General features: G+C 34.9%; 1 protein-coding gene across 2 annotated transcripts in view; it reads right to left on the bottom strand.

The window, feature by feature from the left end:
* Positions 1 to 14,004: 14,004 nt before the first annotated feature.
* The window catches only part of LOC116623242 (zinc finger protein 569), a 59,562-nt gene continuing 48,658 nt past the window's right edge, over positions 14,005 to 24,908 (bottom strand). Inside the window, exons 5-6 of one of the 2 annotated variants that reach the window (XM_032390196.1) lie at positions 24,724 to 24,819; positions 14,005 to 17,297 (exon numbers count right to left, since the gene is read on the bottom strand). In XM_032390196.1, the coding sequence (XP_032246087.1) occupies positions 15,448 to 17,297; positions 24,724 to 24,819 (1,946 nt within the window). In that variant the 3' untranslated portion in view covers positions 14,005 to 15,447. The remainder of the gene's footprint in view (positions 17,298 to 24,723; positions 24,820 to 24,908) is intronic. The other variant, XM_032390197.1, reaches the window with a different exon arrangement.

Raw genomic sequence — 24,908 nt, 5'->3', positions numbered from 1 at the left:
TCTCCAATAAATAAATAAAATCTTAAAAAACAAACAAACAAAAAAAGAGACTCATTTCAGACAAAGAAACATACAGGCTAAAAGTAAAGGGATGGTTAAACATTTATCAGGCAAATGGGAGCGAAGCAAAAGCTGGGGTAGTAATACTTATATCAGACAAAATAGACTTAAAAAAAAAAAAGCATAATGATAAAGGAATCAATCCAACAGAAAATCCAACATTGGAGCACTAAATATGTAAAGCAAATATTAACAGACATAAAGGGATATATTGATAGTACTACAATAATAGGAGGGGACTTTATTTTTTAAGATTTTATTTATTTATTTGACAGACACAGCGAGAGAAGGAACACAAGCAAGGGGAGTGAGAAAGGGAGAAGCAGGCTTCCCACTGAGCAGGGAGCCCGATGCAGGGCTCAATCCCAGGACCCCGGGATCGTGACCTGAGCCGAAGGCAGACGCTTAACGCCTGAGCCACATAGGTGCCCCAGGGGGGACCTAAATACCCCACTTACATCAATGGATAGATTAACCAGGCAGAAAGTCAATGAAGAAACAATGTCTTTAAGCAAATTATTAGACCAGATAGACATAACAACTACAGGACATTCCATCCAAAAAGAACAGAGTACACAGTGTTTTCAACTCCACATGAAACATTCTCCTTGATAGATCACGTTACATCACACATGTAACACTATATATAGGAACTCATCAATCACAAAGAAAGAGAGCAAGAGAAGAAAAGAATAGAGAAGAACTACAAAAACAACAACAAAATGGCAATAAAGCACATACCTATCAATTATTACTTTAAATGTGAATGGCCTAAATACTCCATTCAAAAGACACAGGATGCCAGAATGGATAAAAAAAACAAGACCTACCTATATAATGCTTACAAGATGCTCAGCTCAGATCTAAAGACACCTACCAAGTGAAAATGAAGGGATGGAAAAACATTTACCATGCAAACGGAAGTTTAAAAATTTGTATAATACTAATATCAGACAAAATCGACTTTTAAACAGACTGTAACAAAAGGAAGGTCATTACATAATGATAAAGGGATAAGTCCAATAAGAGGATATAATAAGAATTGTAAATATCTATGCACCCAACATTTGAGCATCTAAATACAGAAAGCAATTATTAATGGACATAGAGAAATTGCTGGTAATTTGATAGTAGGAGGGGACTTTAACACCCCACTTATATCAATGAATAGGTCAGCCATGCAGAAAATCAATCATGATATCAGTGTCTTTGAACAACACATTAGACCCAATGGACATAACAGATATATACAGAACATTCCATCCAGAAACAACAGAATACACATTCTTTTCAAGTGCATATGGAACATTCTCCAGAATACATTGCATGTTAGGCCAAAAAACAAGTATCAAGAAATTTAAGAATACTGAAATCATACCACGCATCTTTTCTGATCACAATGTTATGAGCTAGAAATCACAAGAAAAAAACAAAACTGGAAAAAACATGAACACACGGAAGCTAAACAACATGCCACATAACAAGCAATTGGTCAAGGAAGAAATTTTAAAAATACATAAAGACAAGTGAAAATGAATACACAATGGTTCAAAATCTTTGGGATACAGTGAATGCAGTTTTAAGAGGGAGATATATAGGGATACAGGCCTACCTCAAAAGCAAGAAAAATCTCAATCTTACACCTAAAGGAATAAGAAAAAGAATGAACAAAGCCCAAGGTGAGTAGAGAGGAGGAAATAAAGAAAGCAGAAATAAAGGATGTAGAGACTAAACAGAAGGAAAAAAAGAACAATTAATGAAACCAAGAGCTATTTCTTTGAAATGAGAAACAAAATTGATAAACTTTTAGCCAAACTCATCAAGAAAAAAAGAGAAAGCATCCAAATAAATAAAATCAGAAATGAAAGAGGTTGTATTTAGCATGAGCTCTGAAAGAGGCTATCTGGAAAGCTGAGCGTAAAGGCAATAAATATTGCAATTACCCAGTTAAAAAAAAAAAAAAAAAGAAATGAAAGAGGAGAATAACCAACAAAATAGAACTACAACAGATTATAAGAGTACTATGAAAAATTATATGTCAACCTATCTGACAATCTAGAAGGAGATACATTCCTAGAAACATACAATCTTTCAAAACTGAATAAGGAAGAAATAGCAAATCTGAACAGACCAATTATTAGTAATAAAATTGAATCAGCAATTTAAAAAACTACCCAAAATAAAAGTCCTGTATCAAATATTTTTTCATGGACTTCTACCAAACACTTAAAGAAGAATTAGTACCTTTTCTCCTGAAACTATTTCATAAAGTGGAAGAGGAAGGAAAGCTTCCAAATACATTCTACAAAGCCAGCATTACTCTTCCAAAACCAGACAAAGAAACAACAACAACAAAAAACCCCAAAGCAAGAAAAGAGCCAATATCTCTGATGAACATAGATGCAAAAGTCTGCAGTAAAATATTAGTAAACTATATTCAACAATACATTAAAAGGATTATTCCCCATGATGAAGTGGGAATTATTCCAGGGATAAAAGGATGGTTCAGTGTTTGCAAATTAATCAGTGTGATACACCACATTAACAAAATGGAGGATGAAGATCATATAGATGTAGAAAAAGTATTGAACATGATTCGTGATTAAATTCTGAACAAAGTAGGTTTAGAGGGAACATACCACAATACAGTGAAGGCCACATATGAAAAATCCACAGGTAACATCATACGCAATGGTGAAAATAGAGCTTTTCTTCTGTTCTTCTAGGATTAGGTCATTAGAGAAGAATAAGAAATAAAAGTCATCCATTTTAGAAAGAATAAATTGTCACTACTTGCAGATGACATGATAATGTACATGAAAACCCTAAAGATCACATACATACATACACACACACACACACACACACACACAAACTATTAGAATAAATGAATTCAGTGAAGTTGCAGGATACAATGTTAATACCTGGAAATAGGTTGTCTGTATGGTTATACCAAAATAGCAGAACGAAAAATTAAGACAACAGTTCCATTTACAATTGCACCAGAAAGAAAAAATACCTAGGAATGAACTTAACTGGGGAGGTTAAAGACCTATATTCTGAAATCCCTAAAACGCTGATGAAAGAAACTGAAGATGACACAAATGGAAAGCTATTCCATGCTCAAGGACTGGAATATTGTTAAAATGTCCATACTACACAAAGCAATCTACAGATTCAATGTAATCCCTATCAAAATACCAACAGCATTTTTCACAGAACTAGAACAAATGCTAAAATTTGTATGGGACCACAAAAGACAGAATACTCAAAGCAATCTTGAAAAAGAAGAACAAAGCTGAAGGTAACACAATGCCAGATTTTAAGATATACTACAAGCTATAATAATCAAAACAGTATGAAACTGATACAAAAATAGATCAATGGAACAGAGAGCCCAGAAATAAACTGACACTTATATGGCCAATTAATCTATGATGAAGGAGGCAAGAATTTACAATGGGGGAAAAGACAGTCTCTTTAATAAATGGTGTTAGGAAAGCTGGACAACTACCTCCAAAAGAATGTACTTGGACTTTTTTTTTGTTATTTGTGCATGCATAAGATATATTTGGAAGGATAAATAAACTGTTCATGTGGCTACCTCATGGGAAGGACGCAGGTGTTGGACCACTTTCTAAAACCATACACAAAAATAACCTCAAAATGAGTTAAGGACCTAAATATAAGACCGTGAACCATAAAATTCTAGAAAAGTATACAGGCAGTAATTTCTCTGACATCGGGCATAGTACAAGTTCTCTAGATAGATCTGTTAAGGCAAGGGAAACAAAACCAAAAATAAACAATTGGGTGTATACCAAATGAAAGTTTTGAACAGCAAAGGAAACCATTAACAAAAGAAAAAGCAACTTAATGAATTGGAGAAGATATTTGCAAATGATATACCTGATAAGGGGTTTATATCCAAAATACATAAAAAACTTATACAACTTAACCTAAAAACAAGTAATCTGATGAAAAAAATGGGCAAATGACCTGAATAGATATTTTTCAAAAGAATACGAAGATGGCCAACAAACACATGAAAAGATGCTCCTCATCACTAATTATCAAAAAATCGAAACCACAATAAGCTATCATCTTATATCTGTCAGAATGACTAAACTAAAGGCAAAAAAATAATAAATGTTGGTAAGGATGTGGAGAAAAACGAACCCTCATGCACTCACTGCTGGTAGGAATGGAAATTGGTACAGCCACTGTGGAAAACAATACCATGGTTCCTCAAAAAATTAAAAATAGATATACCATATGATCCAATATTTCCACTATTGGGTATTTACTGAAAGAAAATGAAAAGAGTAATTTGAAAAGATATATGCATCCCTATGTTTATGGCAGCATTATTTAGAATAGCTAAAATATGGAAGCAAGTGTTTATCAATAGATGAACAGATAAGGAAGATGTGGTACAATGGAATAACACAATGGAATATAATGTAGCTACAAAAAGATTAGATCTTGCCATTTGCAACATCATGGATGGACCTAAAAGGTATTATGCTGTGAAATAAGTCAGACCAAGTAACATAAATATCATATGATTTCACTCATATGTAGAATCTAAAAAAGAAATGAATAAAGAAATAAAAATGGAATCATACCTATAAATACAGAGAACAAGGTGATCGTTGCCAGAGGAGAGGTGGGTAAAATAGGGTGAAGGGGAGTGGTGGAAGATATGGCTTTCAGTTATGGAATGAATACATCATGGGAATAAAAAGCATAGTATAGGGAATCTCATCAGTGATAATGTAATACCACTGTATGGTGCCAGATGGTATAACAGAGAGAAGCTGAATCACTATGTTGTACACCTGAACATAATGTAACATTGTGTGTCAACTACAGTTAAATAAGAAAAGTATAAAAACCTTTGTAGAGGCAATAATGAGTTTCCCAGATATGCAAAAGCTAAAGGAATTGTTTGCCACTGAATGAGCTTCATAAGAAATATTAAAGAGACTTTTTTAATCAGAAAAGGCCATAACTGGTTATAAGAAAATATATGAAAGAGAAAATCTCATTGGCAAAGGTGATCATATAGTAGTGGACCAACCACTTATAAAGCTGCTATTAAAGTTAAAAGACAAAAGTAATATGAATCATACCTACAACAGTAATTTAAGGGATACATACAAATGTCAAATATGACAAAAAACTTATTACATGTGAGGGGGGTGGTGAAAAAAATGTAGTGCTTTTAGAATGTGTTTGAACTTAAGAGATCACCAATCTAAAGTATATTGCAATCTACAAAAGTAAAGAGAAAGGAATCCAAACATGGACACTAAAGAAAGTCATTAAGTCACAAGGGAAGAGGGAGAAGAAATGAACTACTAAAACAAAAAAACAACAAAATGGCAATAAATACATATATAATTACTTTAAATGTAAATGGAATAAATGCTCCAATCAAAAGATAGAGTGGCTGAATGGATTAAAAATTAAGAAGAACCTATATGCTGCCTACAAGAGACTCACTTCAGATCTAAAGAAACAGACTAAGGCAGATGGATGGGAAAAGATTCTATGCAAATGGAAATGAAAATAATACTGGGGTAGCAATACTTATTTAACAAAACAGTTTAAAACCAAGGTGTAACGAGACAAGTGCATTAGGTAACAAATGAGTTGATCAATAAAATACAACACTTGTATATATTTATGTGTTCAACATTGGAGTACCTAAATATATAAAGGTAGTATTAATAGACACAATGGAAGAAACTGACAGTCATACAATAAGAGTAGGGGTCTTTAACACCTCACTTACATCAGTGGGTAGATCACCTAGATAGAAAATTAATAAAAAAAGCATTGGCCTTAAACACATTAGAACAGATGGATTTAACAGATATATACAGAACATTCCACTCCAGAATACACATTCTTCTCAAGTGGACAGAGGACATTCTCCAGGATAAATCACATGTTAGGGCAGAAAACAGTCTCAATAAATTTAAAAGATTGAAGTCATATCAAGCATATTTACCAACCACATGTATGCAACTAGGAATCAAGGATAAGAAGAAAACACAAACGTGGAGACAAAACAACATGCTACTAAACAACCAATGGGTCAATGAAGAAATCAAAGAGGATATTAAAAAAATAGCTTGAGGCAAATAAAAATGAAAACACAATATTCAAAATCCATGGGATGCAGCAAAAATTGTTCTAAGAGAAGTTTATACCAATATAGGCCCAGGTAAAGAAAGAAAAGGAAGGAAAGCTTCCAAACATTCTGTGAGGCCAGCATTACACTGATACCAAAACCAGACAAGGAAGGGAGGACGGGAGGGAGGGAGGAAGGTAGTTAGCAGCAATTATCCCTGATGAACATGGATGCTAAAATCCTCAACAAAATATTGGCAAACTGAATTCAAAAATACGTTGAAAGAATCATACACCATGGTCAAGTGGATGGTTCAATACATGCAAATCAATCAATGAGATACACCACATTAACAAAACAAAGTATAAAAATCTTGTGATCATCAATAGATCCAGAAAAACCAATCTGACAAAATTCATCACATATTTATGATAAAAACTCTCAACCAAGTGTTTATACAGGGTATGTACATAAATACGTAATAAATGCTATATATGATAAACCCACAGTAAACATCATACTCAGTGGAGAAAAGCTAATAGCTTTCCTCTCTAAGATCAGAACAAGACAAGGATTCCCACTCTCACCACTTTTATTTATCATAGTATTGGAAATCCTAGCCATAGCAATTAGGTAAGAAAAATAAGTAAGGCATCCAAATCAGAAAGGAAAAAGTTGAACTGTCACTATTTGCAGATGACATGATATTGTATATAGAAAACCCTAAGACTCCACCAAAAATCTATTAGAATAAATGAATTCAGTGAAGTTGCAGGATACAAAGTGAATACAGAAAAATCTAAACTTAGTATTTATTAGTAACAATCCATTGCCTATCTATATATTAATAAAAATTATCATAAAGATAAATTAAGAAAAGTCTCATTTACAGTTGCACTAGAAAGAATTAAATACCTAGGAATAAATTTAACCAAGGAGGTGAAAGAACTGTTCTTTGAAAACTATAAAACACTGATCAAAGAAATTGAAGGTGACACAAACAAGTGGAAAGATACTGTGCTCATGGATTGGAAGAATTTATACCCAAAGCAACCTACAGATTCAGTGTGATCCCTATCAAAATATCAATGGCATTTTTCACAAAACTAGAACAAATGATCCTAACATTTGAAGAGAACCACAAAACACCTCAAATAACCAATGCAATCTTGAGAAAGAACAACAAAGCTAGAGGTATTGTGCTGTCTTATTTCAAGCTATACTACAAAGCTATAGTAATCAAAATAGAATGATACTGGCACAAAAACAGACATATACATCAATGGAACAATATAGATAGCCCAGAAATAAACCCAGGCTAATATGGTCAATTAATCTATGACAAAGGAGGCAAGAATACACAATGGTGAAAGACAGTCTCTTTCATAAATGGACCAGTTTCTTATACCGTATACAAAAATAAACTCAAAATGGATTAAAGACTTAAATTTGAGACCTGATACCGTAAGAGTCCTAGAAGAAAACATAGGCAGTAAACTCTGACACCAGTCTTAGCAATATATTTTTGGATCTCCTTAGGCAAAGACAACAAAAGCAACAATATACAAATGGACTACATCAAATAAGAAAGCTGTTGCACAGCAAAGGAGACCATCAATAAAAAGAAAAGGCAACATACTGAATGAGAGAATGCATTTGCCAGTAGTATGTCCAATAAACAGTTAACATTCAAAATATTTAAAAAGTTCTCATACAACTCAACATAAAAGTAATCTGATTAAAAGGGCAGAAAATCTGAACAGACATTTTTCCAAGGAATACGACACATGAAAAGATGCTCAACAACACTTAACTATCAGGGAAATGCAAATAAAAACCACAATGTGATATTACCTTGTATCTATCAGAATGGCTTGTATAAAAAACAACAACAACAACAACAACAAAATGTTGCCAATTGCAACAACATGGATGAACCTAGAGGATATTATGCTAAGTGAAGTAAGTCAGACAGAAAAAGACAAATACTGTATGATTTCACTTATATGTGACTTCTAAAAAACAAATGAAAAAACAAACATAGACACTCATAGATACAGAGAACAAACTGATGGTTAGTGGGGAGCAGGTGGTTTGGATAAAATAGTGAAGGGTCTTATGAGGTACAATCTTTCAGTTATAAGACACAGGATGTAATATACAGCATAGAGAATATAGTCAATATACTATAAAAATTTTGTATGGTGACAATAATTGGATTATTGTGGTGACCAATTTGTCATGTATATAAATATTAAATCACTATGTTGTACATCTGAAACTAATATTGTGTGTCATTTATTCAATTTAATAAGAAGGGGAAAAAAATGAAAAGTGTAAACTCTTAGAAATAGGGGTAAATCTTCCTGACCTTGGATTTGTCAATGGATTTAGATTTCACCCTAGAAGCAAAAGAAAGAAAAGACAAATTGGAGTCGAAAAAAATCATAATCTATTATCTGTGAAAGGACGTTATCAAAAAGATGAAAAGACAACATATATAATGGGAAAAAATGTTTGCAAATCATAAATTTTTGTTGTTGTCATCTTCTGGTTGGCTTTTTATTTGATTTTAGTAAGGAAAGAACAGGGAAATGAAGCTGATTTAAAAGTATCTACTGAAAATATCTACACCTACCCAGAAATTATTAAGTTAGTTAACTGGCATTCTTGCCTCTCCCCAGTTTTACTGAGATATAATCAACATACTTCACTGTATAAGTTTTAAAACATAACGATCTAACTTAAATATATTTTGAAATCTAACTTTCTATAGGTACAAAAAAAAAAACAAACTTGGGATGAGAAGTTTTAGATCTACTTACTCTCTTAACTTTAAAATATACCATATAGCAGTGTTAACCACAGTCATCATGATGTACATTACACCCCTAGTACTTATTTATCTAATAACTAAAAGTTTGTACCTTTTGGCCACCTTAATTCCCCCTCCCACCACCTCTGGTAACCACAAAATTGATCTCTGAGTGTTTTGTTTTTTAGATTCCACTTATATAAGTGAGAGCATATGGTATTTGTCTTTCTCATTTGACTAACTTCACTTAGTGTAATGCCCTCAAGGTCCATCCATGTTGTCGCAAATGGCAGGATTTCCTTTTTTGTGGTTGAATATTCCATTGTATGTGTGCACGTGCCACAAATTCTTTATCCATTCATCCATCGGTAGACACTTAGCTTGCTCCCTCATCTTAGCTATTGTAAATTATCTTGCTGTGAACATGGAAGTGCAGATACCTCTTTAACATAGTGTTTTTGTTTCCTTTGGATGTATTCCCAGAAACAGAATTGCTGGATTATATGGTAGTTTGTTTTTGTTTTTTTTTGAGGAATCTGCATACTATTTTCCATAGTGGCTTGAACCAACCTCAATACCAACAGTGCACAAGTGCTCCCCTTTCTCCACATCCTTGCCAGCATTTATCTTTTGTCTTTTTGGTGACAGCAGTTTTAACAGGAGTGAAGTGTTAGTTCATTGTGGTTTTGATTTGCATTTCCTTAGTTACTAGTGATGTTGAACATCTTTTCATGTAACTGTTGGACATTTGTATATCTTCTGCTCAAGAGATTCAAATCCTAACACCACTCAGCTTGTTTGTGGCTCTGGCCATTTTAATTAAAGAGAAAAAAAGCAATCAACTTTTCACCCTCCCCTTTATCAAAGCCCAATGAACTGAATTTCTACTCCCATCCAACAAGCTCTAGCGACAAGGTGGCGCTAGTTATCACTATTTCGTCTCCATTCTTCACACTCCCGTTTTAGCTGGGCTGAATGGGAAACTGAACTTCCACCCCTATCCATTGAAAATAGGGTGGGCATCAGTGCTCCACTTTTGCTTGAGTTGAGTCAGTGGGCCTCAGTAGGGAGCCAAGCATCCACCCCCACCTGGACCCTCAAGCTATGCCTAAACAGGGTGACTGCCTGCAAAAAGGGAGGTTAAATAGGATCTAGAGTCTCAGAATGCAGCACACAAAATGTCCATGATAGAAATGAAAATCATTCATCGTATCAAAAGCAGGAAAATCTCAAATTTAATGAGAAGACAATCAAAAGACATCAACACCAAGGTGATTGGAGTTATCTGGCAAGGAATTTAAAGCAATCATCATAAAAGTGCTTCAGTGAAAAAATTATGTACATACTTAAGCCAAGTGGAAAAAACCTCAAGGAAAAACATAAAGGACATGAAATATTTTGAAATGAAAAATACAGTAAAGAAAACAGACTCAGTGGATGTCCTCAAGAGCAGAATGGAGAGTACAGAGGAAGTATCGGTGAAATTGGAGATAGAACAAGATAAATTACCCATTATGAACAACAGAGAGGGAAAATATGCTAAGTCTTACAAGGGAAGGATAAAAAGTTTGAGGCTGAAAAAGCATTCAAAGGAATAATGGCAGAAAATTCCCCAACTGTGGCAATAAATATAAGCCTACAGATTCAAGAAGCCGAGCAAACTCTCAACAGTGTAAGCCCAAAGAAATTCATGCCAAGATACATGATAATCAAACTTAAGAAAACTAAAGACTAGAAACAATTCTTGAAAGCAGCTAGGGAGAAACAACACATTACATAGAGAAGAATGGTCCAAATGAGAGTTGTTTTTTTTTTTTTTTTTAAAGATTTTATTTATTTGACTGAGAGAGAGCACAAGCAGGGGAAGCAGCAGGCAGAGGGAAAGGGAGCAGGTTCCCCACTGAGCAGGGAGCCTAACAGGGTCTTGATCCCAGGACCCTGGGATCATGACCTGAGCTGAAGGCAGCTGCTTAACTAATGAGCCACCCAGGCTCCCCCAAATGAGATTTCTTAGTAGAAAATGTGAAGGCCAGAATGAAGTGGCACCTTTTTCAAGTGCTGGAAGATTGAACAATCAGAATTTTCCATCAGCAAGAAGTATCCTTTAGGAACAAAGGTGAAATGAAAACCTACTCAGATGATGGAAAACTAAGATAATTTGTCACCAGGAGACCTACACTAAAAGAGTAGCTAAAGGAAGTTCTTTCAGCAAAAAAGAAATGAAGGAAACATGGAACATGTGGAATGAGGAAAGAACAGAAAAAGTAAAGATAAAGGTACATTTAATAGATTTATCTTTCTCCTGTGGAGCTTCCTAAATTATGCTAGATGGTTAAAGCAAAAATGGTAACACTGTCTCATATAGTTCTTAAGGTATATAGAGGAAATATTTGATACAATTATATAATAAAGTGAGGGGAAATGAAAGAATCTCAGTTGAGATAAGGTTTTGAACTGGTTAAATGTTGACACAAGTAGACTATGGAAGTTATATATGTATAATGTAATACCTAGAGCAACTACTAAAAAATCCAGAGATACACTCAAGAACTCTAAAGTAGAATTCTAAAAAATGCTAAAGTAACCCACAGTAAGGCATGAAAAGGACAGAGGAACAAAATAGAGGGAATGACCAACCAATAAAGTGGCGGATTAATGTTCATAGCAGGTTTGTGTACTAACCAAAAATTGGAGGGCGCCTGGGTGGCTCAGACGGTTAGGCATTTGCCTTCGGCTCTGGTCATGATCCTGGGGTCCTGAGATCGAGCCCCACATAGGGCTCCCTGCTGAGCAGGGAGCCTTCTTCTCCCTTTCCCTCTGCCTGCCACTCCCCCTGCTTGTACTCTCTCCCTAATAAAAAATTAAAAAATCTTAAAAAAAAGAAAATTGGAAACCCAATGTATTTCAAAGGCTCAATGGTTAGAGATAACTATGGTATATCCATACCTTGGAAAAATACTGAGAAATTAAAAAAACAAAAATTAATGTATCTGGAACAATGGGGATTTATCTCAGGGTAATCATGTTGAATGAAAAACACCAATCTCAAAAGGTTATATAGTAACGATTCCATCTATTTTTTAAGATTTTATTTATTTGAGAGAGAGGGGGAAGAGGAAGGAGGGGCAAAGCGTCTCAAGCAGACTCTGTGCTCAGCACAGAGCCTGACGTGGGACTCAATCTCATGACCCTGAGATCATGACCTGAGCCAGATTCTTAACTGACTGAGCCACCCAGGCACCCCGATTCCATTTATAAAGCTCTGTTTAAGAGAGCACGGGCACGCAGTGGGGAGGGGCAGAGGGAGAGAGACTCCTAAGCAGGCTCCATGCCCAGTGCAGAGCCTGACATGGGGCTCAATCTCACAACCCTGGGATCATAATCTGAGCCAAAATCCAGAGACGCTTAACCAACTGAGCCACCCAGGCACCCCTATAAAACAGTCTTGATATGACAAAATTATAGAAGAGATTACTGCTTACCAAAGATTAGGAGTGGGAAGCAGGGGGAGGAAGGGGTTAAGGGTGTGACAACAAAGGGACAGAACAAGGGATCTTTGTGGTGGTGGAAGTTCTGTATGTTGATTGTGATGGCAGAGAAATCTACACAAGATAAAACCATATAGAACTACATGGACACATGAACAAGTGCATGGAGAACCACTGACATCTGATAACATGTACAGATTGTGCCGGTATCAAATTTGATACAGTACTTTAATTATGTAAAATGTTAATATTAGGGGAAACTGGATGTAGGATACACAAACTAAACAGTACTATGGGGTATTACTTCTGCAACCTCTTATAAATCTATAATTATTTCTAAATAAAAACATCTTTTTAAGAAAAAAGATTTATCTGAGAGTGGGGGGAGGGGTGGAGGGGCAGAGGGAGAATCTCAAGCAGACCCCGAGCTGAGCACAGAGCCTGTCGCAGCGCTCGATCTCAGGACCCAGAGATCATGACCTGAGCTGACACCAAGAGTTCAACACTCAACCAACTGCACCACCCAGGTGCTCCAATTAAAACATCTTTTGAAAGTCCCAGTAGAAAACAGACAAAATATATGAATGAGCTATTCACAGAAAAGGAAATCTGAGTTCCATAAATATTTGAAATCAAGGTGTAAATATAAAACATTTTAGATGTGGTACAGGGAAGTGAGCTTTCATATCCACTGGGCACATACCTCACACGTCTAAAATCACCAGCATCTGCATCCTCATTTAAGGATTCAGAAACCAAATAAAGCTTTGCTGAGATATGCTAAAATTCCGTCTGCTCTGATGCAGGCATCTATACTTGGCTTGACACTGTCAGAATATTTTTTTTTTTAATTTTTTTTTTTTTTTTAAAGATTTTATTTGACAGAGAGAGACACAGTGAGAGCAGGAACACAAGCAGGGGGAGTGGGAGAGGGAGAAGCAGGCTTCCCGCAGAGCAGGGAGCCCGATGTGGGACTCGATCCCAGGACCCTGGGATCATGACCTGAGCCGAAGGCAGACGCTTAACGACTGAGCCACCCAGGTGCCCCGACACTGTCAGAATATTAATCATGTTTTACATGTATGAATGGTCTCTCCTCAATTTGAAACCAAGCCAAATGTAGGTGATTTTTTTTTTTCCAGATGGAGAGCCAATTATCTCAACAAATGACTATTTCTTTTGTTTCTTCACTGCTTTCAACTAGAGAATTTGTGTTTGAAATAAAAAATTTTAAATTTGCATCAAGTAAATGCTATGTATATACTGCTGGTTTTTATTATCTGAATTAACATTGTGAGGAGAGGGTAAGCAAAGTATCATCTTAATTCAGTTTGGTTTGTGTATTATTAAAGATAATTTTCTATAAATGTTAGTATTTGATCATAATCCATTTTTAAGTTGTTTCTATAGGTCGTGTCCTTCACCCATTTGATTCTTAGAGAAATAGGAAAATAAAGGCAAGAAAGACTACAAAAGATAGCAACATAATCTTAACCAGATTTGTTACCAGCATATTTGCTTTCATTCTTTTATTAAAGAAATGTTACAGATAAATATAACAATTCCATCTAAACCTCTCCCACTTCCTGAAAGGCAACCAATGTCATAAATGGATCTATGACCAATACACAGTACTGTTCTTTGCATTATTTTATTAATACAAATGTTACATCTTTTCACTGTACATTTTGCTTTTTTTCTCTCAATATTTATACTGTGATCTATGTAACTATATGTTAAATTTGTACCTTCTCTCTAAATACTGCATTCTATCATGGCAATAATTACATGGTATTAGTCTATCCTTCTAATGAGAATTTGTTGTCCAATTTTGTAATATAAATCACGACGAACATAGGGATGTACATCTTCGTGCCCATATCTGCGTGCCTCTGAAGGCAATACACCAAAGTAGAAAAGACTATTTCATATTTATGTGTTTTTAGAGTGATCCAGTTACTCTAAAGTAATCAATCTTTTTCATTTTCATCAGAGTTTTAGAATTTTGCTTTTTATATTCTGGTCTTCAATCTACCTGGATTTTATTTTTGGATATGGTATAGAGTAGAGAGCTATCATTTTTGTTCATATGACTCTTCCATTTATTCAATAGGCCATTCTTTCTCCAGTGACTTCAATAGCAATACCATACACAAAATTTCCATTATCTTTCTTCAATCCTTGTTTTGTTTCCACTGATTTATTTACTTAACAGGAACACATTATTTAGACACACCAGCTTTAAATAAATATGTGATGCTACCTGGTAGACTGTGTCTTCTCTTTTGTTTTTCACTTGTTTCAGCTATTTGTGGTCCTTTATATTCTCATATAAAATTTTAAATCAGTTTGTGAAATTCTTAAAATTTAGTGAAAACTTTTGAGTGGAAGTACCTTAGAGACTTATGAATTTATATTTTTGAAAATGTGTTTTCAGATGTTATTTTTCTCAAAATTTCAGGTCCTATTTTGTGCCCTTCAAAATGTTTTGTAACTTTATATATGTGTGTGTCTTGTAATTACTGTTGTGTTTATCCTTAGACATTTTATATCAACACATTTTTGAATTAACTATTTCTTGTGTAAGAGGATATTTTTATAGTTTCTCTCTTTTTCCCCCAATCTTCTTTTTCTTAATACAATGGCTAGGATAGGAGCTCAGCTGTGATGCTGATATGCTGGTAGCAGATATCTCATTTCATATTTTAATAAGAATGCTGAATAAATATCAATAGAGGTCTACGAAGGTTTTTGATGTTCAGTTTATTCATTACACAATTTGTCACGTTGTGTAAGAATTCTCATGTTTCACAATTATGTGACTTCTTCCAAAGGCTTTCCACATTCATAGTTTTCTGCTCTAGAACCGATTATGTAATGTGAAAGGAGGTGCTAATTCTCAAGGCTTTTCCATCTTCACAATATTCATAGTGTTTCTATTTCTACTGAGTATGAATTCTCTGGTGTCTAACAAGGTGTGACTTCTGGCTAAAAGCCTTACCACACTCATTACAATGATAAGGCTTCTCACCTGTATGTTTTCTCATATGAAGTGTAAGAGATGAGATTTGAGAGAAGGCTTTTCCACATTTACTACAGTCAAAGGGTTTCTCACCTGTATGACCTCGTATATGTATAGTGAGGGATGAGCTCTGAGAGAAGGCTTTTCCACATTTATTACATTCATAGGGTTTCTCACCTGTATGACCTCTCATGTGCACAATAAGAGAAGTTCTTTGAGAGAAAGCTTTTCCACATTCATTACATACATAGGGCTTCTCACCAGTATGACTTCTCATATGTAAATTGAGCAATGAGCACTGAGAGAAGGCTTTCCCACATTTATCACATTCATAAGGCTTTTCTCCTGTGTGACTTCTCAGATGAAGAGTAAGGGATGCAATTTGAGAAAAGGCTTTACCACATTCATTACAATCATAAGGTTTCTCTCCAGTGTGAACTTTCTGATGTGTAATAAAGTTTTGCTTTTGGCTGAAGGCTTTACCACATTCATTACATTCATAGGGTTTCTCTCCAGAATGAATTTTTTCATGGGCAATGAGATTTGATTTCTGGCTAAAGGCTTTGCCACATTCCTTACATATGTAGGGTTTTTCTCCAGTGTGAATTCTCTGGTGTCTAACAAGATTTGACATCTGAATGAAAGCTTTCCCACATTCATTACATTCATAAGGTTTCTCTCTAGTATGAATCTTCTGGTGTGTGATGAAGTTTTTCTTGTGGCTGAAGGCTTTTCTACATTCCTTACATTCATAAGGTTTTTCACCAGTATGACTTCTCATATGTACAGTAAGGGCTGAACTTTGAGAGAAGGATTTTCCACATTCATTACATTCATAGGGTTTCTCACCTGTATGAATTCTTACATGTATAATAAGCATGGAAAACTGAGAGAAGGCTTTTCCACATTTATCACATTTATAAGGTTTTTCTCCTGTATGACTTCTCATATGAAGAGCAAGGGATGCAATTCGAGGGAAGGCTTTACCACATTCATTACATGCATAAGGTTTCTCCCCGGTATGAACTTTCTGATGTGCAGTGAGGCTTTGCTTCTGGCTGAATGCTTTCCCACACTCATTACATTCATACGGTTTCTCTCCAGTATGAATTTTTTCATGATCAATGAGATTTGATTTCTGGCTGAAGGATTTCCCACATTCCTTACATGCATAGGGTTTCTCCCCAGTATGAATTCTTTGATGTCTAATGAGATTTGACATTTTAATGAAAGCTTTCCCACATTCATTACATTCATAAGCCTGTTCCCTACTATGAATTTTATGATGTTTAATGAGTTTTTCCTTCTGGCTGAAAGCTTTTCTACATTTCTTACATTCATAAGGTTTCTCTCCAGTATGAATTCTCAGGTGTCTGATGAGGTCCAAGGTTTGACTGAATCCTTTCCCACAATGATTACACTTAAAGGGGGTTACCGCAAGATGGGATGGATTAATGCAAAATGATTTTATAGATTCATTATATTCAGAATGTTCCTTTCTTATAAAGATTCTATTATTATTATGACAGTCGAAATTATTATGTTCTAAACACTTTCCAAACAAGTCATATTCATAGAGATTGTGACTGGAAGGAAAAAAGTCCGAGTTAAGAGGAAATGCATTTGCAAATTTCTTACGACATTCATTGACTTTTTCTTCAGTCATTGTTTTTGTGAATTTATCTTCAAATTGTGTCAAAAGTCTGTCCTGGATTTTCTGTTCATCAATTCCCCACATTTCTCCTAAAACAGATTGCAAATAAATAATCACTTGAAAAATTTTTCCAATATTGTAAAATGAAGAAAATTTCAGAAAATATGCTATCATGGGATTGATTCTTGGCTTAAGGCTTAGTTTCCCATTATAAAGCAAATTTCATGTGCATAGATCTCCTGTTTTCTAAGCTTTAGGAGATCCCAGGAAAAATAGGAGTAGAGGAAAATAAGAATACAAATAGCTTTGATTGTGTTTAAAAATGGGATCTGAAACAAAATAGATGAACTGTTGGGTAAATAAAAGGGAGAATGCAGAATGTTCAAATAAAATAAGAAGATAGGAAAAAACAAAAATAGGAAGTTAAAAAATCATTTTTTCTATTAAAATAAACTTTGTTACAAACTTCTTGATATAATTTTTTGGAAAATGCAAATTACCAAAACTGAACCTGTAACAGGCAGGAAACCTGTATGAACCAACTTCCACAAAATAAAGAGAAAAATAATGAAAAAGCAATCCCATAAAAACAAATCAAAAAGGCTCAGAGAGATTCACATGGGACTTTGAACACTTAGGGGACATTTGCTTTCATGATTTGCAAAATGTTATAAAAAAGAGAATTTCCAGAAACATAACATTAATACCAAAACCTGAAAAAGATAACAACCAAAAAAGCAAACTACACACCAATTTTACTTATGAATACCAAGGTAAGTTTCTACCTAAAATATCAAAATAACCCAGAAGGAAAAAAAAGTGACCTAGAACACGTGAAATATAAGCTACATCATACTTGAGTAGGTGCTGTTTTTTTTATAGATACAAAAGTATGTTTTACTATTAGAAAAATCTACTTCTATAAGCAAATATATTAAAAGGTCAAAGTAAAAAATCAAGTAATCATTTCCAAAGACATTTTTTAAAATGATAAAACTAAACATCTATTTTCCATAAAGAAAACTTCAAAAAAATGGGAATACTTATTTAACTTGAGAAAAAGTACTCTGCAACTTAAACATGAGCACCATATTTAATAAAAAAAATCCACCCCCCCAGCCAAAAAAAAAGAAAAATCCCAAAGAACTGACATAAGTACTATCACCACTATTATTACAGTACTGCATAGTGCATTAAGAGAAAGAAATCAGAAGTAGAAAAACGTAGAAAGGAAAGATAAGATTAACATTTTTGTCAACAATAAAACAATTTACCTGCAAAATCAAAAGTGAAAAATTATTATAAAAGATAAAAACGTCATTAAAGTCACTATATATCGGAAATACTTAGTTTCAATAGCATTCATATATACAAACAACTATTTAGAAAACATAAGACTATACTTACAATCACAACAAAAAATATGAAAAATATGGGAATCCAAGATCTTCAGAAAACTAAAATGCACACACAGATTTGACCAAATGGAAAGGTGCTACAGGTTGAATTGTTTGTACTGCAAAAAAGATATGTTGAAATCCTAATTCCCAGTACCTCAGAACGTGAAGTTATTTGGAAAAAGGGTCACTGAAGATGGAATTAGTTAAAATGAGGTCATACCGGAGTAGGGTAACTCATAATCTGACTGGTGTTCTTATAGAAAGGATGCAACATGAACAGACAGAAACACAGGGAGAACACTATGTGAAAATAAAGACAAAGACTGACCTTATGCCATCAAAAGCCAAGGAATGTCTAGGGCTACTAGAAGCTGAAAGAGGGAAGGAAGGGTCTTTCCTCTACAGTTTCAGACGGAGCATGGCCTGCCAACACCTTGATTTAGTATTTCTAGCCTCCAGAACTGTGAGAATAAATTCCTGTTATTCTAAGCCACCCAGTTTGGGGTACTTTGTTATGGCAGCCCTAGGAAACTAAGAAAAAAGGTATATCACATTGCTGGAAAAGAACATTCAACAGCAAAAATGACACTTATTCACAAGCTAACCTAGCAAAGTAATTTCAATAAAAATGTTTGAAAATACAGGTAACAGCTCAAAGGAAAATGATGCTACGGGTTGCCACCTTAGAGAGGAAATGTGTAAGAGCTACTTTCAATATGTATCCTTTTGTACTTCAGAGATGTATTATGTATTTTAAAAAGTAAAATTGTTCTGAATACTGCAGTAATAAAGTGAGAACAAACAATGGGCAGGTAAAAATTGGATCAAAGAGTTGGAACATAAAACTGGAAGAGCCTACTTAGCATGACTGGATAGGGAGTAAGTACTGTGAGCAAGGGAAAACAAAGAGGGAGAAATTGAGCTTAAATATGGTATAATAAATACATGAATTTATTTCATCCCACCCCAAATCACACCAATGTGAGATAAACAAAGAAAAATGCATAAACTAACAAAGACTACCCAAAAGGAGATGGAAGATCACTCTCTTAAGAAATGGAAGCAGAGGTGGTGTGGTCTGGGTGCAGAACTGTGCAGGTCACGTCTTGCCATCTGGATTTGTTCTTGGTGTGTGAGACCCAACTGTGCGAAATATGAATTGGCAAGTAAAGTCAACATTCAGACCTAGAACAAGACGAGATGATGAAAAATCTTTGCAGCCAGTTGGGCCTGTGGTTGCCCAGCTGCCTCAGGCTGAGCAACCTCAATGGGAGGAGCCACCGACTAAGCACCAGGATATTATACCTGATCAAGAGAAAAAAGAAGGAGCATCTGTGGTTCAAGGGCCTGCCTCAGAACCTAATCAAAAGGAACTGGCTGGTGAAAAGACTGGGCATGAGCCCAGTGGAGATGGTCCTGCTGTCAAAGGGAGGGGACTTGCAAATCTAGAGCCCCTTGAGATGCTAGAGGCAGGTGAATGGAAACCACAGGTTTAAACGAAGACAAGCTGAAGCCACGTGGGCAGTTCTTGTGTTGAAAAGTGGCTAAAATTCTCTCAATAAAGTTTTGCAGTTTTGTCCAAAGAAGAAAAAAAAAAAAGAAATGGAAGCAGAAATGCTATCAAGTCAGGGACATGAGGCAGAGGATACAAAATAAAAGAATTGGCTCAAGCACAGAGTAAGTGCAAGCCTACATACTGAAGGATAACATTCAGTTCCCTGTTCCTGCTGAGCTCCAAAACTGGAAAATGGAGATTGTTCTCCCTCTCTGCCAGATTGATAATAAAGGAAGGAAAATTCCTGTGCAACTGTAAAGCAGATAAAGTTAGAGACTTGGTTACAGATTGCAAATGTAGAAAAGAAGGCAGAATACTAACCTTTTGGGTCACTTAGGGGAAAAAGAGAAGTTCCATTAAGCAAATGATGTTGAAGAAGGTAAGATTAGGTTGTCAAAGTACCATCCAAAGAGAAATGAAAAAGAATTCCAAGGGCACAATCAAAATATCATATGTGACACAAGACTCCATGTTTTAAGATGGTGGAATGGAAAAGCAGCTGATGTCTTTTCCCTTCTACAAATAATGGGAATGAATTCTCATTGACTCTTGAATGATCCTAGGGGTGGCTGTAACCCCAACTATAATAAATGAGTTAGTGTTGACAAATACAGTGAAGGCTGGAACAGGGGAAGAAGGATTCTAAAAGATAGCTGTTCATGCTGATCTTGGGCAGAACAGGCAGCTGACAGTGTCAAAATGGATATCACACCTTGAAGGTTAGAATTAATTATCCCATGATTACAACAATGAAATTTGGGAGTGTAGACTGGTTACAGGAGACTTGTTATCCCAAGATATCCCAGCCAGGACTGAACAAGGAAGCACCGTAACATTTACTTTTTTAGGAAGAAGTCTGTTGGGGTGGTAGTGTGAAAATAAAGACAAAGACTGACCTCAGAGTTATGAGAAACGTTGCAGCTGCAGTTCCTTTTTGGATGAGGAAAAATAAAGCCTAAACATACTTTATACATAAAACCATGTAGAATAAAGGGCTTCAGTATGAAGAACAAATGCATTCATATACATCAAGAATTGGTAAACTTTTTCTTAAAGTGTCAGATAGTAAATATTTTAGGTTTTGTGGGTCACACAATCTTTGATGCAACTATTCAATTTTGCCATTATAATGTGAAAGCAATCCTACACAAGATGTAAATGACTGGGTGTGGCTATGTTTTAATAAAACTTTATTTTCAAAAATAAGTGGCAGGCCTACAAACCATAGTTTGCTGATGATCCCTGTTGTAGATCAGAGTATTCATTTTCTTTCCCTAACATTACCCTTTTTTAAAAAAGGAAGAACTAGCCTACCACTAAAAATGAGAAGGTGCTAAACTCAGATCTATAAAAAGTATTACAAGAAAAAAAACATAAAAGAAACATAATATAAAGAAAGCAGACAAAAGGCACCAGCTAAAACAATTATGGCACACAGTAAATGAAAATGCTGACTATTTCCATGAATGGAAAAGCTTAATGAAAATAAATCTATACATCAACAGCTCAAAATATAAATATAAATAAATGAGGAAGAAACAATAAGAAAGCAGAAAGGGATAGGGAACAAAAATGGCAGAACCAAGGAAAGAAATGGAAGAGAAAAATAAAAACAAGCAAAACAAAGAATACCATGCAAGTCGGGGGGGGAAAGAGACTAGATAGTACTTTCAGTATTGAATTTATGGTATGATAACCTCACACTGAAAAATAAGATAATGGTAAAACAAATTTTGATGCGGGATGCCTGGGTGGCTCAGTCATTAAGCGTCTGCCTTCGGCTCAGGTCATGATCCCAGGGTCCTGGGATCAAGCCCCGCATCAGGCTCCCTGCTCAGTGGGAAGCCTGCTTCTGCCTCTCACACTCCCCTTGTTTGTGTTCCCTTTCTCGCTGTCTCTCTGTCAAATAAATAAATAAAATCTTTAAAAAAAAAATTTTTTTTTTTGATGCATTACTGGGCTTGTAGAAAATAGCATAAATCTCCAAGAACACCACAATACTCTCCGTCAACCACACCTGAGTATCATACACTAAAAAATGAGAAAAACAAAAATAAACAAGTATTAGCCAAAATCAGGTCTGCAAGAGGGATTTAGAAAGCAAGCTGGAAGATGAATCTGACTTGACTACCTAGGCAAATGAAGGCCCGATTAACTGAAGCATAAGCCTCAGGCCAGGAATAAGGAAAAAGATCAACTGAGGTTGCTACAAAAAGCCAGGACATTCAAAGAAGGTCAACTGGTGTTCACTTGGTAATGCCTGTTGGCACCTACCAGAAGCGCATGTGAATCATCTTCAGAAGAATGCAACCCCAATTTAGGACAGTAAGATTATTGCAAAAAAGGTTTAAAAATGCCAAATTCACAATCAGTAGTGATCAAGCATGTGAAGAATCAAGTACAATAAGCAAATCATCAAAACAAGATATTTAACCAAGGACCTAAAATACTAGAATTGTCAGATACAAAAAACAGAAGAGCTATATAGAATATTTTTAAAGAAGCAAATGATAAAAACAAAAACATGAACAAGCCACAGAAATCAATAGAAAGGGCCAGAAAGACGTAGGGGGAAAAAAGCGCCAAAAACAAAAACAAAAAAACAACAACAAAAAAAGAGAGGAATTTCTAAAAATACAAAATAGTACTACTGAATTTTTTTAAGCAAATGAGATAAAAGATGAATAAACACAGCTGAAGAGAGAATGAGTAAATCTGAAGATGTATCTGAGGTAATTACTGAGAAGTCAACATAGAAAGAGGCAGAAAATAATAAAGGAAATGAAAAAAAAAAAAAGATGGAGGAAAAAAGATCTAGCCTCTATCTTTAGGAGTCCCAGAAGGAGAGTGTAGAGAGAATGAAGGAAAGCCAATATCTGATGGTGTTGGCTAAGAAGTCTGCAGAGTTAATGAAGACAAAAATAAGAGAACACTATGGGAAATTTTATACCAACAGATTGGAAAATAAAGATGAAACAAGTTGTTAAATATAACAGACTACCTTGGAACATCAGTATATGGTAAACACATTTACAGATACAGAGCAAACTTAAATATTTACAGAAATTACGTTGTTCAACTCTGTAAAAATTAATTTGAAAACCAGAATTAAGTGGGTAATTTTCTAGAACAATATAACCTATTACCAAAAACTAATGCCAAAAGAGACAAAACATCTACAAAGAACAGTTACAAAGTAACAAAGGATAAAAGCTGTCCAAGAGCATTTTCCCTCAATAATCCACAAGGTCCAAAAAGGTGAACAAGTAAGATAAGCCAAAATTTTAAGGGAGTTATGTGCTATTATAAGTATTCCAGAACAAGAAGAAATGGTTTTAAATTCTATTTATGAAACCAGCGTAACAATAAATTCAAAGCCTGAAAAAGCTGGAACAGTTATTTACATTCATGGCAAAAATGTGAGGATGGGTAACTACTAAGAAGTATGTAGACATAATTCACCTATATACATAAAGGAAAAAAATCATAGGATAATCTCTTGTAAGAAAAGATTATTTTAGCTAAAGGAACATTAAAAAAAACTTAAGGTGGCAAAAGTACTTCAAAGAGGAATGTCCAACTGTGAAAAAATACTGGAAAAACATACAACAGATAAAAGGCTAATCATAATCACATCAGTATATTCATACAAATTAAGAATTCAACAGAAAAGGGGGCAAAAGACATAAGTCGTTTATAAAGAAAAATATAGACAGAGTTTAAACATATGAAAACATCCTTGACTTCACTCATAATAAAGGAAATACAAATTCCAACCTAAAATGAATTGTTTTCACCTATCAAATTGGGAAAGTTTTTAAAAATGCTAAGACTATGCTGCCAGAAATCACTGGTAGAAATAAAAATGTAGTTTCTTTGGAGGGCAAAAAAAAGATTTGGCAATATCTACCAAATTAGAAATATACATGTGTGTGTGTTTATACATACTGTCTATATGTGTATGCATGTATATATATGTGTATGTAGGTATATGTGTGTGTATAAATATGCAGACACTTGTGTGCACAAATACATGACAAATGTAGCAGAAAACTATCGGAAAAGTATCACTAACTTTAAAACTTATTGAGTAAAACAGCTGTAGCCATTACTGAAGTATGAGAGCAAAAGCCAAAAATACAGTGGGAAATGTGACTACGAGTACAAAATATAATGCTAAGGCATTTATAACAGAAAGAAGAGAAAGTCTTCAACATAACAGTTTATTTGAACTGGTTATGTGAATATGTGAATGCAAAAGGAAAGGATCCTATGTAACAAGGTGGGCAGAGAGACTGAAGATGCTAATAATAAAATGATTGTCAAGGTAAAGCTGGAAATTAGGAAATGTTGGTATCTAGCACACAGGTAAAAAGGCCAACTAGTCCTTTAAGTTCTGTGGAAAGAAGAATGTTATCTAGAAAAGACATCTTAGGTTAATAAATTATTCACACAAATTATCACTTAAAAGTCTACAGTCTTTAGGAAAATATCTTTGAAGAACATTTCAGAGGGGTCAACTAGTCACTGATTAATCATTAAAGAGTCATGGCTCCTCCTCACCCATCTGTTCCCTCCCTAACTAACCTGGACAGTGTCTCCTTAACACCTCTTCCTCCACCACCCAAGGTTCTTCTTCTTGCTCCAACTTGAAAATCACATCAGGTTTGGTGAATGGACAGCCTGTCAGAGGGAAGTAACATAAAATGTGGGCATAAATACCAGGAACAAAAAAATCATTCAAGAATTGACACTGGCCCGGGGAAATCAGG

This window comes from Phoca vitulina, unplaced genomic scaffold, assembly GCF_004348235.1.
Source record: "Phoca vitulina isolate PV1807 unplaced genomic scaffold, GSC_HSeal_1.0 scaffold58, whole genome shotgun sequence".
Lineage (NCBI taxonomy): Eukaryota > Metazoa > Chordata > Mammalia > Carnivora > Phocidae > Phoca > Phoca vitulina.
This window is presented reverse-complemented; position numbering and strand designations above follow the sequence as displayed.